Source organism: Buteo buteo, chromosome 11 (genome assembly GCF_964188355.1).
Source record: "Buteo buteo chromosome 11, bButBut1.hap1.1, whole genome shotgun sequence".
Classification (NCBI taxonomy): Eukaryota; Metazoa; Chordata; class Aves; order Accipitriformes; family Accipitridae; genus Buteo; species Buteo buteo.
In genome coordinates, this window is record NC_134181.1 from 40,939,574 (window position 1) to 40,953,982 (window position 14,409).

Genomic DNA, 14,409 nt, shown 5'->3' on the forward strand with positions numbered 1-14,409 from the left:
CCTCCCCCCTGCCAGTTTTTTTTTTCCTAAACGTTAAGATAACACTTTCAAACTTATATTTTTTTTTAAAGCTATCCCAATGCGATGTTTAAGGTTAGAAGGGGGTTTCTTTGCCCCTGTACCTCTGCATTGGTACGTTGGCTGCGGTTTTGATTGCTTAGCCCTGCTGCGTGTAAGGAAGCGGGGCTTGTCTCCCAGTATAATCCCGGCAGCTGCTGGTAACTTGTGAGCAGGTTCAGGGCAGAGCCAATAGCTGCAGGCGCAGGGAGCGTTATTTTTTGTGAAAGCCCATATCTGGTTAGAAAAAGGAGAAATGATCCAGGCCCAGGAGGCTGCTGGCATCCCTAGAAAGGAGCAGGAACCAGGTCTGGCGGTTGTGCTTCTTGCAAAACAGCCCCTCTCTCCCCACGGAGCAGAAATGCGGTTGTCCGTCCGTAACGGCAGTTTGCTTTTCCAGCCCGCGCTCTGCAGACCCTCTGACGGGGACCAGAAGCACCAAGCCCACCCGCTCCGCTTCTGCTGGGACCACGGGCTGCCCAGCCAGCGTCCCCATCCCCGGGGAGCTGAGTAATGCCCCCGGCAGCCCGTGCCCACCCCGTGCCGTGACTGGCGTGACGCTGCAGTTCCCAACCGAGCGACTAAATGGCCGAGTCAGGCGCATGTGACTGCTGTTGAGAAATCATCTGTTGGCGAACCTGGAGGAAACCACTTCCCCGAGCTGCTGGGGAAAACCGCCCTGCGTGGCCGAGGGTGTCAGCCCCCCCAGGCCCCTCCGCTGCTGGCTGGGCTCCGGAGAAGCTACGGGTGTTCCCTCTCCCCCTCCAAAAACACCGTGCTGGGGAAGGGTTGTGTAATGCTAGCATATAGCAGGAAAAAACACCCTCACAGCAAACAACACAAGTCAAGGTTGGGTTTGTGTTTGGGGTTTTTATTGCAATTTTTTTTTTTTTTTTTACAGTGTCTAAACCGAGTCTTGCCAGAGGCTAACACTGTGTGTGGAAACCTTCAAGTCCTTTCCTACAGCTCCGTCCGCCGTAGGAGGAGAAAAGTAGGATCTGAAACTCGGGTTGAAAAACATAGCTTAAAAAAAGCAGGGGAAACCAGCCTCCCTTGGTTTGTTGGTTTTTTTTTTTCCTCCAGCTTCACTTGCATTCAAACCAAGCACTGCCCTGGAGCTTTGTCTCACCTTAACCCCACCTCGCTTCGCCTCGGCTGCTATTTCAGTCCTGCGGTGCGAACACGTCGCGTCCTTCGCAATGACAAACTTGTGCTCAGACCTTCACAGAGTTACCCCGCGTAGCACGACCGTCCTACCCCTGTCCCAGAGCAGCCAGGATGGAGACAGGGAGGGGAAAGTAAAGTGGTTGAAGAAGTAAAACCTCTCCTGTTGTGAGCCTGGGCTGGAGCCGTCTTCTCCTCTGCCCCTTGCCACCGGGACCAGAGGAAGCTGAGGTCTTAACCTCACTCCTGCCCAGAGCCGCCTTGAGTTAAACAAGATTAAACAGAGCGGGGAGAGGAAAAAGCTAATGACTAACAGCTCCTTTTCCTGTCCCAAAGTACAACCAACAAACAGCCCCCCCCCCGTCCCCAAAAAGCGAGGGCCGGGCTGGCACGCGATGCCTCCAGCACGGGCTGGCAGCGGCACGTTTGGGGTCGAGGTGCCCTTGTCCCCCCGGCAGGGACAGGGAGAGGGGACGGCGAGGTCCCGATCCGGTGGGGAGGCAGAGCGAGAGCCAGGGATGGATATCCCATCTCCTGCCGGTCAGATGGCGGAGAGACGGATCACCCTGAACTCGGTCAGCAGGGCCACGCAGAGGAAGGCCAGGTAGTAGAGGATGAGGCAGGCGCCATACGCCTTGCCCAGCTGGAAGCACTGCGCCGGCACCGACACGAAGGAGAAGACCAAGCTCAGTCCTAGAGCCCCAGCGAGGATCCAGACCAGGAGGCTGTCGGGCTCCAGCTGCCGGAGAGAATGGGGAGCGACGGGGAGTGACACCGGGGTCCCGCTGCCAGCTCGACCCGTGCCACCCGTGTCCCTGCGACCCTACCTTCACCACCAGCTGGCTGCTGGTCATCTGCAGCAGGCAGCCAAGTCCCACGCCGACCAGCATGTCTGGGGCACGTTCAGGATGGAGACGCAGCACAAAGCCTCCCGGAGGGTGGCACGGCCTCTTCCCTTTGGCAGATCCCAAATCTGGCGGACTCCAGCCCAAACCCCCACCCCGCTGGGGCTGGGACAGCAGTGGGGATGGGGGGGATGCCGCTGGCTCCATCCCTGCAGCTCCTGCGGTTCACAAATACCACGCCAGTCCCCCCCACATTGTGCAAGCACCGGGGAGGTTGCCAAAATCCCAGGGACTCTGGGGTGGATCCTGCCCAGCTCCTTCCCAGGGATATCCCAGGAGCAGGGGGCTCTCCCTGGGCTGCAGGCAGGGAAACTGAGGCAGCCCCTGCCCCAAGTACCACCACCACATCCCCCCGGCACCCAAAAGGATACTGAAGATGATGCCCCCGAAGCAGGCGGAGAAGGCCATGCGGGGATAGCCCTGCCGTGCCATGGTGAGGTCGGAGAAGGTATCTGCAGAGGGAGAAGGGGAGACCTTGGGGGCTGCCAGGAGAACAGGGGCACCTGGGGTGGCACTGGGGCACGGCACGGCCCTTACCCCCGATGCTGTTGCCCCAGGCCAGCAGCGTCAAGCCCAGCACGGTGTTGCTCAGCTGGAAGATGACGCCCAGGGTCCGGAGGATGTTCACCAGCTCCGTGGCCGCGGCATTGATCCACATGGCGCTGGCCAAAAACCCGAGGAAGGCAAATACCTGCCGGGCAGAGGGGTAAGCCGGTGCGTCCCGCAGGACCCCACACACCTCCAGCCAGCCGTGTCCCTCCTGGGGACACTGGTGACCGGGAAGGAGGTCCTGGCTCCTGCTCAGCCCCCAGGACTCTCAGCCCAGTCCAGAGTGGGCTGCGCTGGTCACCGGTGGGCGTTCGGGGCTGGGGGCACCTTACGCAGTGGTACTTGGGTGGCTCCTCGTTGCTCGTGGTGATGAAGGTGACGACGGCCAGGACAAAGCCAACCAGCGTGACCAGTCCCCAGACCGGGAAGATGCCCTGGATCTGGTACAGCCCATCTGCACGTGGTATAGAGAGGGAGCATCAGAGCAGCCCTGCAAGGCACCGTGTGGGCTGGGGCAGGATCCGACCAGGCTTGTCCCCTAAAGCCACCTCTACCCTAAGCCCTCATGGTCCTGCTCCACTCCGTGCCTCAGTTTCCCCAGACAGGCGAGGTCTGCTCCATTTTTCTCCCAGGACCTGGGTGCTGGGGCAGGGGGGCCCACACCCCCAGGGGAGGATGGAGACATCCAGCTGCAAACCAGCCCCCCCCGGCTTGGCTCTTCGCTGGCCCGTCCTCCCCTCCCCAGATGGGGTGCCAGCTCCGAAGGGCTTCTACAGTCCCCAGGGCTTTGGTGGCCATCTCGGTCCCGTCCCCTCTGGGTGTCCAGAGCTCCCAGGGCTCTTACAGGCGCCTGACTTCAGGGTGAGGATGCAGAGCAGGGGGCTGGTCAGGATGTGGAGGCAGTTGAGGGGTCTCTTCCAGTTCAGGTCATCCTTGTCGGGGTCCACGACAGGAACGGTGAGCAGCAGCACCAGCTCCACGGGTACCTGGGGAGAAGCAGCCATAAGCAGGGACCCCCCCCAAGACGGGACACCCCAAAAAGTGTCCCGTGACCTGTCCCCCCACCCGCCTGCCCTTGGACCACCGTCCCCATTGCAAAGCCGAGGGGTGACGCAGCCCCAGGGGCCAGCAGGGAGGGGGATGCCCCGTACGGGGGGGGGGGGCTCCTCCCGGCTCGTATCCCCCCCACACTCACCTTGAGGACCTTGAAGAGCCGCCAGTACCAGGGCTTCCTCCTCCACTTGAGGTAGTCCAAGGGGCTGAGGGCAGTGGTGAGAATCCGCAGGGAAGTCTCCCGGGAAGGGATGAGGGGCCGGTACTCCTCGCCTGCGAGGGGCCGCGGTGGTTGAGCGGGACGGGGGGCTCCCCAGCCCCCCAAGTCCCCCTCCCCGGCCCTTCCAGTACGGGGCTGCGGTCGCCTGCGCAGCCCCGAGGGGATCCCCCTGCCCCGCTGGCCACGGCCGCCCCGTGGGTTCCGTCACGCACGCAGCAGCCCGGGGGTCCCTGGGACCCCCCAGGACAGAGCGGAGCCGGCCCCGAGCCCACCGGGAACGACGTACCGTAGTCTCCGCTGTTCGTGCCGGAGGACTCCTGCTCTTCAGCGTCCGTCGGCATCTCTGGGGGGAAGAGGAGAGGAGGTGGGGGGGGTAGAGGGAGACCCCAGCACGCCGGGGGTCCCGTCGGCACAGCCGGGCGGCCCTTACCTGGTTCCCAGGGTCCTGGGGGGGCCAGGCCTTCCCCCCGCTGCCGCCGGTGAATCCAGGTGCAGAGCACCACGGTGAACACGTAGAAGACGTACAGCCCCAGGTAACCTGGGATGGGGGGAAGCGATAAAGGGGGGGGTGTTACGGCACCCCCAGGCTGCTCCCACCACCCCCGGCCCCAACCCCTCCCTTGAAGCTCACCCAGAGCCTCTCCCAGCGTGATCCTGCCGAAGTAGAGGACCACGAAGGTGAAGAAGACGGCCACCATGTAGAAGATGACATCCCTGAGGAAGGGCCTGGAGGCGGCCGTGAAGGGCTTGACCAGGGCGATGCCCCCGGCCACCACCGTGGTCACGAACACGCCGGCGCCTGGCGACCCAACAGGTCCCTCTCAGGGGGGGAACATCCCACCGTCCCACAACGTCGTGTCGTCCCCCCCATCGCCCCCAACCAACCCCCAGCGGGGTTCTCCTTACCAAAAACGGCCCCGATGGCCAGCCCCGCCGTCCGCGGGTTGGAGAAGGCCACCACGGCGCTGAAGACATCGGGCGCCCCGTTGCCAAAGGCCAGGAAGGTGACACCATGGAGAGGGGACGTCAAGGAAAAGACCCGGCGGCCTCTTCCCCGCGGGGACACAGGGCACGTGTCCGCTCCGGCCACCGCGGGACCCCTTCCCGGTGCCCGCACACCCACCGCCGTCACCGGCTCGCGCCCCAAATCGGTTTCCCCTGGCAGGGTACCCAGGGAGACACAAAAACGTCCCCGTCACGGCCGCCTGCTCCATCCTGGCATCCCCCCCTGGCTGAGGTCCCCCGTGACCCGCCGAGGATACTGCCACGTTGTGAGACAGCTTCAGGTTGGTGGAGATGGCCGATAAGTTGGGGCAGAAGCTGGAAGGGTAGAGAAGGAGGTGGAGAAGTGGCGACGGGGCTCCTCCGGGATCACGGGGGCTCCCCGCTCACCCCGGGGGGACGGTCCCCTCCTCCCGCGGGGCTACTCACAACTTCTCCGCCGTCACGCCGAGGATGATGAAGAGGTACAGGAGCCAGAGAGCCTGCGGGGTCAGGGATGGCAGAGAGAGGGGGGGGTGGGTCAGTGGGGTCCCCGCGTCCCGAAAGCGGAGCGTCCCCCAGCAGCATCGCCCCAGCTGCCATCCTTACGTAGAGGGTGACGGCCAGGGGCAGCAGGCGGGGGGGGAAGACGCAGAAGACCCCCCGGAGGTAGTCGAGGAAGCCACCCTCCAGCCGGCAGTCGGGGTTGCTCCGGACGAAGCGGCACCACTCGGAGCTGTTGCGTTTCCGCACCTCCCAGCACTGCGGGGGTAGAGCGTGGGGGGCTCGGTCGGGCACCCCGAGTCCCGTTCCCCACCCTGAGAGCCCCACCGCCCTCCGGCGAGGGGCTGAAATTGGGCAACCCTCGCCCCGGCTGCCGGGCTGCTTTCGGTAGGTCGCTGTCATCCCTGCCTCGGTTTCCCCATCTGTGCTACGCGTGCGTGGGTCGCGGGCTACGCCAAGGCCAGCGGGGGCGAAAACCCTCGTCCCCATCCCTGTCCCCGTCCCCAGCAGCGTGGGGTCCCACGCCGCCCCCCCACCCGACCCCAGCCATGGGAAAGCGCCGGCCTGGCGAGCGACGAGGTTTTCGGAGGAGAAAACCAGCAGCGGAGGGAAATCCGGGGGAGATCCCGGCTGCGATAGCGGGGACAAGGGACGCAGGGACAGGACGGGACCCCACCACCCTGGCAGCACCCACAACCCCCCCCCCCAAACCCCAGCGCAGCCCCCACACTCACATCCAGGCCCCGGCTGTGGCTCAGAGCATCCCACCCGGGTGGGCCGGTGCCCCCCAGGTCCAGCGTCAGCGGGGTCCCGGCCGGTTGCACCCCGTTGTCCCCCGCCAGCACCCCGACCAGGCTGAGGACCCCGGCCAGGCTGAGGGTCCCAGCCGGCCCCATAGCACCCTGCCCCACAGCAGGGGTCGGTCCCGGGTGGGTGTGGGGGGGGCGTCACCTACCGCTGGCAGCGACCCCCAGGGAGGGAGAGCGGGGACAACCGCCGGGTCGCCATCCCACGCTCCCCGGGTAGGGCGGAGGAAGGGTTTAAAAACCGAAGAATTCAAAAGGAAAAGATGAAGGATAAAAAAAATAACGAGAAAAGGCACAGCGACCCACGGTCACGCTGCCACGTCCTCGGGGGGGGGGGGGGGGGGATCAGCTCCCCCCGGGGCCGCTCCGACCGCCTGCGGAGCCACGGGAGAGGGGAAGGGGGGGGGTGGGAAAGTACACGAGTGGGGCCGGCACCGACCCCCCCCCCGCAGGATCAGGGGACACGCGGGGCACCCCCCCACACAAGCCAGGGAGGGGACGGGGAGACCCCGCTGTGGGTAGGGGGGGATGCTGGGGGGACCCCGGGGACCCCCACCCGCCCCGCGGACCCACCGTGGCGGCGCGGCCCCGCTGTCGTGCGCGGGCAGCTGATTTCCCCCCGTCTTAAAGGGGCCGCCACCCTCCGCTCTTAAAGGGACAGCGCCGCTTTTTTCCTCGTGGCTGGCAGGGTGTCTGCCGTGGGGTGGGGGGGGGGGGAATCAGCCCCGACCCCACGCACCATCCTCACTCTCTGCCCTGTCCCTCCGCATCCCACTGCCCACGGGACAGAAGGTTGGGCACCCACCCTGGGGTGCTGCACCCACCTAGCCCCCTATTTTGGGGGGGTCACCCTCTGAGACCGGGCGAGCTCATCACAGGCATGGCCGAGGATGTTGCGCCGGAGGGAGTGGAGCTGCACGGACCCCCCCGGGGCTCCACAGACACCCCCGTGTCAGTGGGCCCGTGACCCCGCAGAGGGGTCTTTGCTGCTGCCGGTGTCCCTCTCTGCATACCCTCCTCCAGGAGACCCTGCTGCCCCCAGCCCCGGTTGTGCCCCTGCCCCGCGCAAGCCCCCACAGTGGGTTTTTTGTGGGGAGGGGGCTGCAGGCTGACTCCCACAGCCGGAGCTGACAAGGGGAGCGTGACCGTCAGTGCGGCCCTAAGAGCCTTACTGGATTAAATGGGCCATTTCCCACTCTGGCCGGCTTCTCTCCAAAGCGACGTGCCGGGCTTCTCCCCAGGGAGAGGGGAAAGGAAGGAAAATAAAGACCCAAAAGGCAGCACCCAGTTTGGAGGGGCTCCAACAGGAGCCCACGTCCAGCCTGGCACCCAAAGGCCAGCGGCATCACCCCCAGCCCCAAGGGACCGTGCCGCTTTCTGCTCAGCTGGTTTTTCTGGTTTTAGGCCAGATTTCGGCGCTTGCCCGCACAGCTCGTGTCCCCGCTCATGCGGGCGGCGGGTGCGCTGCGCTCCCCCCTTGGTTTCTGCACCCACGTCTCCGCGTGCGGCTGAGTCCCGGTGGCCAGCGTGGTCTCCTACGGCACCGAGTGCAGGAGCGGGGCGCTGGGCGGTACTGGAAAATGAACCAGCAGCAACTGGGAGCTTGGTGGGGCACGCTGGGCCACGCCACACGCCTGTATGAGCCATGCCTTTGGGGTGCTGCCCTGCCCAGAATACTCCCAGGCGGGTGGCACTTTTTCCGGCTCCACGGCTGATCCAATAAAGGGCATTACCAGTCCCCTCCCTGCCGGGCACCGGGACGTGTCCCAGCACAGTGGTCCAGCAGTACCCCCACCCTGGCGGCTCCCAGGTGAGCCCCCGCACCCCCAGCACCCGCTGGGCATCGCGATTCAGTGTGGGCTCCGGGAATTTGGGGTAAAGCTCCGTCCTTCCTCCATGCTACCTGGCACCTTGCTGTGGCGTGGCACGAGCGTGCCAGGCCTCAGGCGGGCGGCTGCGGTGGTGCTCGGGGTAATACCCGAGCTGGGGGCTATATAGCGCCAGGTAATGGGGACTACATGCACCCCACGGTGATCTTGCCACCGCGGGTGGGGGGCTCTGACCACTCTGCCCCCACCCCGCCGGGACACCCCACGCCTCAGGGGGACTTTGCCCGCCGGAGGAGCGGAGAGGGCAGTAAACAGGCGCCGCCCGGGATTACACAAGGCCAGGGCTGCGGCGGAGCTGGGGCACCAACACCCCACCCCACTCGGGTCCAAAACCCCAGTGGGGTGCAAAGCCCCCCCCCCTCTGGGCTTGGGGAGCTGGGTGTGCGGGAGGGGGAGCTGGGGGCGTGGCCCTCCCCTCGCCCCGCCCTCTACCCCCGCCCCTTGCTCCGCGCCCCGCCCCTAACCCCGCCCACCGCCTCCAACCCCGCCCACCGCCCCTAACCCCGCCCCTTGCCCTTCGCCCCGCCCCCGCCGCCGTCCCCGCCATGGCGGCGCTGCGGGCGGTGCTGGGGGCCGCGCTCGTCGCCGTTTTGGCCGGGGCAGCCCCCGCCGCCGCCGTTTCTCCGCCGCCCCGTAATGTCTCCGTGCTGCTGGAGCCCGGCTCCGGGCAGCTCCGCGTCCTGCCCGGCCGTCACCCGGCCGCCGTTGCCTGGGCCAGCCTCGAAGACCGGATCCCCGCTGTCGGGTAAGACCGGGCTGGGCTGCCCCCCCCGGGTGGGGACCGGACCGGGTCGGGCCCGGCTGGGCTGTCCCGGGTGGGCTTGCCCCGGGGAACCCCCGGAGCCGAGCGGGGATGGGGCCTCAGGGGAGCCGGGGCGGGTGGGGCGCCCCGTCGTGCCCCCCGTGGCCGTGTCTCCCCATATCCGTGTCCCACTCGTGTCCGTGTCACACACCCCCCCCCCCCCAGCTGGGCTTTCCTGGAGGTGACCACCAACGCCTCGTACACCGACAGCCTGCAGGCCTACGCCGCCGGGCTCGCCGAGGCCGCCGTCTCCGAGCAGGTAAGGGGGGACCCCTCCGAAAATGGGGTCTTCCTCCCGTCTTCCCCGGGTGACCCCCCACCCGTGACGCCCCCACCCGTGTCCCCCAGCTGATGTACATGCACTGGATGAACACCATGGTGGGCTACTGCGGCCCCTTCAAGTACGAGAGCGAGTATTGCGAGAAGCTGCGGAGCTACCTCGAGGCCAACCTGGCCTGGATGGAGGAGCAGATGGGGAAAGGGGAGGACCCCGAGTACTGGCACCAGGTGAGGATGGGGTACCCCCACCCGGGGTGAACACCCCCCCCCCCTACATCTCCCTGGGCTAATTGGGGTGTTAATCAAGAGGAGGGGACAAGACAAGGAGGGGCTCCCCGGCGTCCTGGCCGGGTTCCAGGTGGGATGACGGGGATGCGGCCGCCGTGGATCCGCTTCCCTTGGACGAGGAGCAGAGGTGACTCCTGACTTGCTCCCCCCCGCCAGAGCCTCCCGTGCCGCTGTTGGGGTGCACAGGGGGTGGCTCGGTGCCCCCCCCCCCCCCCCCCCCCACCCCGGCCACCAGTGCTGAGTCACGGCCCCGCTGACGGTGACGCATCCCCCCGCGCCTCCTCCCGCCTCTGCAGCGGCACCGGGACCCACCGGATCGGCTGCGTCCCCCAGGGGAAAGGGGGGGACACCTTGTCCCCCGAAATCCCTCGCCCTTCTTCGCCGCGGGAGCCGAGTGCCAGCTCTGTCCCCTGTCCCCACAGGTACGCCTGGCCCTGCTGCAGCTGAAGGGGCTGGAGGACAGCTACAACCGGCGCCTGGATTTTCCCCGGGGCAGGTTCCCCCTGGCACCCTTCGGCTTCCTGTAAGGTGCTTCTCGGAGGTGATGGGGACTGGGGGGTCGTCACTTCAGGGGTTGGGGTGCTGCTGGGGGGGGGGGCCGCGGGGACGATTCCTGGATGTCCAGGGACACCCAGTTTTGTTCCCGAGTCCCCCTTGCCCACCTTCTCCGGGCGCTCGTCCTCTGCTGCTGGGGCAAGATGGGGCCAAGGCAGGTTCTCCTCCTTACCCCAACAGCGTGGGCTTGGGTGGTGGGTGCCCCCCGCCCCAGGCCCACTGCAGCGCCCTGCCTCAGTTTCCCCACTGCTGTGCTCACCCTTCCCTCCCTGCTCAGGCTGCAGGGGTGCTCGTACCCGCGCCCTGGCGCGATGGAGAAACACCCTCCGGCCCAGACGGACGGACAGAGAGCTCTGAGCCGGCTTGGCTCGTGGGTTGGGGTATCCCCGGACCTGACACCCCGTGTCTTGCTTCCCCCCAGCCTGCTGCAGTTGGGGGGTGACCTGGAAGACCTGGAATCTGCCCTGAACCGCTCCTCCCCACGGCGTGTCCTGGGCTCAGGCTCCTGCTCTGCCCTCCTGAAGCTGTTGCCGGGCCATCGGGATCTCCTGGTCGCCCACGACACCTGGACCTCCTACCAGTCCATGCTGCGCATCATCAAGAAGTACACGCTGCCCTTCCGTGCCTCGGCTGGCGGTGTGTGGGCTGGGCTGGGGGGCTGCATCTAACACCCCCCCCCCCCCTTCTGATGCTCCCCTGCATCCCTCCCCGCTCCAGGCAATTCTCAGATCCCCGGGAGCATCCAGGTGTTTTCCTCGTACCCTGGCACCATCTTCTCCGGGGATGATTTCTACATCCTCAGCAGCGGGTTGGTGAGTGGGGTCTGGTCCTGGGGGACCCCTCCCCGGCCCCGCTGCCCTCCCTATCGCTCCCCTCCCCACAGGTAGCGCTGGAAACCACCATCGGGAACAACAACCCGGCACGGTGGAAGTACCTGGACCCACGGGGCAGCGTCCTGGAGTGGCTGAGGAACATCGTGGCCAACCGCCTGGCCCGCAGCGGTCCCGAGTGGGCCGCCGTCTTCCGACGGTTCAACAGCGGCACGTGAGCGGGGAGCAGTTATCCTGGGGAGGGTGGGATCGGATGGAGGGATGCTCCCCCCGAGGCAGCAGGGATTGTCCCCGGGAAGAGGCTGGCTGCCGGAGGGATGCTTTTCCCCCTTCTCCGTGCCAGGTACAACAACCAGTGGATGGTGGTGGACTATAACGCCTTCACGCCGGGGAAAGCGAGCCCACCGCCGGGCGTGCTGACCGTGCTGGAGCAGATCCCGTGAGTGCCCCCCACCCCGTTCCTCCCCGAGCTCCGGCTCCTGCGCTGAGCCACAGCAGAAGCGTCTCCTTTCCCGTCCCCGTGGATTTTGGGAAAGCCCTAAGGGTCCTGTCTGCCCCGGCCCCCACGGGTGGGATTTGGGCGATGGGGATGCCGATGCGGGCAGGAGCTGCCCGCGCTGCCTGTCTGCGCTTAAAGGTTCTCCAGGGCTGCTCGTATGCGGGCGATGGGTGCTCAGCACCCCTGGCTGGGGTGGGAACGCAGCAGCGGGGACCCCCACCTGGGCTGCTCCCCTTCCCAGCGCGTCTCGTCCCCCCCCCCCCGGCTGGATTTCCCGGTCTCCTCTAACGGATGCTCTTCGTCCCAGCGCAGGGGCCTGGTGGTGGCGGCCGATCGGACGGAGCTGCTGTACCAGCAGGGCTACTGGGCCAGTTACAACCTGCCGTGAGCTCCGTCCGGCCTCATCCCACCCCGCTGATGCTCCGTAAAGGGGGGGGGGGGCAGCCAACGCTGGCCTTGCCCCCCCCCCCCCGCCGTTGGGTGCTGACTCGCTGGGTTTCCCCCCCCCTCCACACACACACCAGGTACTTCGAGGAGATCTTCAACGCCAGCGGGAACCCCGAGCTGGTGAAGAAATACGGCGACTGGTTCACCTACGACAAGAACCCGCGCGCCCAGATCTTCCGACGGAACCAGACGCTGGTCCGCGACCTCGACTCCATGGTCCGCCTGATGAGGTGGGTGCTAGGGACCCCCCCCCAAACCTGGCTGTTCCCCCCCCAGGGATTTTCAACCCTCAGGGGTGTTTTTTTTTCATCGTCGTGATAAATTTATATATATTTTTTCCCCCCAACTTTCACCGTGACTCTCTCTTGGCCGTTCTGCAGGTCCAACAACTACCTGCGGGACCCGCTGTCGCGGTGCGGGGGCTGCGACCCCCCCCAGAACGCCGAGAACGCCATCTCCGCCCGCTCCGACCTCAACCCCCCCAACGGCACCTACCCCTTCCCTGCCCTGCGCCAGCGCTGCCACGGCGGCACCGATATGAAGGTGGGAGAGCCAGGGCAGCTGTGGGGGGCCGGGGGTCCCCTCTTTGGGGGTGTACCCCCCTCCGACAGCTCCCCCCAGGCTGTGTTGCCCCTTCCCCATGCTGATTTACGCTCCTGTTTTGATTTTTTTTTTTTTTTTTCTCCCCCCTCCCCGGCACTAGGTCACCTCCTCGGGCATGGCCCCCACCTTCGGGCTGGTGGCCGCCAGCGGTCCCACCTGGGGGGACGTGCCCCCCTTCCGCTGGAGCGCGTCCCCCTGCGGCAACCTCCTGCACATGGGTCACCCCGACCTCTGGACCTTCCCCCCCATCAAAGTCCGCTGGGACTGAGCGGGTGTTACTGGGCTGAACCTGTCTGTCTGTCTGCGGGCGTCTGTCCTGCGTGGGAATCCCCTATGGGTGGGGGTCTCAGTGTTACCCACTCTTCTATCCCCAGGGGACTGGTTTTGGGTGCAAGGGGGGGGGGTCCCCTCCCCCCTTGGCTCTTTCTGCTTCTGCCTCTCGCTGCCACATCCCCGCAAGGGGCTGTGCCCCCTCCCCACCAAAAAGCTCCGGCCCTGGGATGTTTCCTTGGGTGCTGACATCTCGTTTTGGGGGGGCTCTTCCCAGAAAATGGGGGGGGTCCTGGGAGGCTGGGGCTCACCTGCAGGGCAAAGAGGAGGGGAGCGAGCTGGTTTGGCGGCGACAAATAAAGCGCTCTGCGTGCAGTGGAGGTGGTGGCTGTGCTTTGTGCTCTGCTGAGATTCTCTGGTGTCTCGTATAAGGGTTGGGCTCACGCAGAGGTGTTCTTCCTCCCCCCCTCCCCAAACTAACGGGGTGCTCCCTGCTTCCCCGCTGGCTCTGGTGGACGAGTGCGCAGCCAGCCAGGCTGGGCTTTTTTGGGGTGCAGGCTGCTAAGGTTTCTCTGCTGCTGTATCAGGCTGGGTACCTCGTGTGGGGTAGAGCTGCTGAAATGGGGGAGCCCGGGGCGTGGGCTGGAGGGGGCAGGTCCCGCTGCTCACCCCCCAGGACGGTGTGACTGTCCTCATCCCTTTTGTCTTCCCCCTCCTCTGCCACCTGTGTTCCCCCCCGCCCCAGCCCCAAAACCCCCGTTTGCAAAATCCTCTTACCGCAGCTCCCTTGATCCGCTCTGCCTCGTTAGGAATAACGAGGTCATTACTGGGGGATTAATGAGCTGGTGCTCGGCAGCGCTTTGAAGGCGCCAGGTTCCCACCAGGGCTGGGGGCTGCTGGGGGCCCCTGCGGCTCCCCGGGGGCTACGTGGGGCCAGGTTGCAGCAGGTCGGGGCTGTTGGGGTGCTAGCACCCCCAAAAGCTGGGATGGGTGCCCTGGACAGGGCAGGGTGTCCAAAATCTGCTGTGCTGGGGGGGTTGCAGGTAAGGTGGGGGGTGGCAGAGCCTGTGCACGTGTCCCCTGGTGTCCCCGTGGTGTGTGTGGGCTTCTGGGGTAGGGGGTTGCTGCTGGGGGGGGGTCCCTGTGACTCAGTTTCCCCGGGTGGGAGGAGGTCATTGCCACCGAGTGACGGGGCAGCGAGGAGGGACGGGCGGCACGTCGATGCCAAAGACGGGGCACGCTGGAAATGCAGCGGCGGTTGCGTTGCTGCTTCCCTTCCTTTTTTTTTTTTTTTTTTCTTTTCTTAAAAAGTGGGCAAACAAACCAGTGGTTCAATATGGCCCTTGGCAGAGGCTGTGTCACTCAGGGACCCTGGCCAGGGGACGGGAGGGGGTGACAGCTTGGCATCGCCTTCCCTGGCGCGGGGATGGAGCCAAAGCGGGGGGGTAAAAGGGGGGACGGGGAGGTGGGTGCGGGGTGGAAAGGGACCCCGAGCACCCCAGGGCTGAGCCGAAACCTGGTGCCCTTGCCGAGGGGGTTCCTGGCCTCCTCCCTGTGAGGGGTTGGGGGGGCTCCTTGCACCCCTTCCCCAGCGCCTGCCACCGAGGCCCCCCAGGGAAGCGATCACAGCCCCACTGCGGGATGGGGGATCACTCCAGGGCAGCTGGAGCTTGTGTGCGTGTGTCCCCCCACCCCGCCTTGGGGCCCC

General features: G+C 66.2%; 2 protein-coding genes across 3 annotated transcripts; one reads left to right on the forward strand and one right to left on the reverse strand.

Annotated features, from left to right (window-relative positions):
• Positions 1-907: 907 nt before the first annotated feature.
• Positions 908-6,844, reverse strand: SLC8B1 (solute carrier family 8 member B1). Of its 2 annotated transcripts, XM_075041810.1 has the most exons (15): positions 6,168-6,844; positions 5,539-5,691; positions 5,380-5,432; positions 5,210-5,268; positions 4,855-4,959; positions 4,580-4,747; positions 4,379-4,486; positions 4,235-4,291; positions 3,871-4,001; positions 3,520-3,661; positions 3,008-3,129; positions 2,664-2,817; positions 2,498-2,578; positions 2,049-2,113; positions 908-1,960 (listed from the first exon to the last, which is right to left on the reverse strand). In XM_075041810.1, the coding sequence occupies exons 1-15, from the start codon at positions 6,327-6,329 to the stop codon at positions 1,763-1,765; spliced, it is 1,758 nt and encodes a 585-aa protein (XP_074897911.1). In that variant the 5' UTR covers positions 6,330-6,844; the 3' UTR covers positions 908-1,762. The 2 variants fall into 2 exon arrangements, with proteins under 2 accessions (XP_074897911.1, XP_074897912.1); XM_075041811.1 differs by lacking the exon at positions 4,580-4,747.
• Positions 6,845-8,655: 1,811 nt separating this feature from the next.
• On the forward strand, positions 8,656-13,066 carry PLBD2 (phospholipase B domain containing 2). The gene is made up of 12 exons (XM_075041812.1): positions 8,656-8,873; positions 9,096-9,189; positions 9,279-9,437; positions 9,920-10,020; positions 10,474-10,688; positions 10,770-10,864; positions 10,936-11,096; positions 11,226-11,321; positions 11,694-11,765; positions 11,906-12,058; positions 12,209-12,371; positions 12,532-13,066. Exons 1-12 carry the CDS (start codon positions 8,674-8,676, stop codon positions 12,697-12,699), a joined length of 1,677 nt encoding a protein of 558 aa, XP_074897913.1. The 5' UTR covers positions 8,656-8,673; the 3' UTR covers positions 12,700-13,066.
• The last annotated feature ends 1,343 nt before the right edge of the window (positions 13,067-14,409 follow it).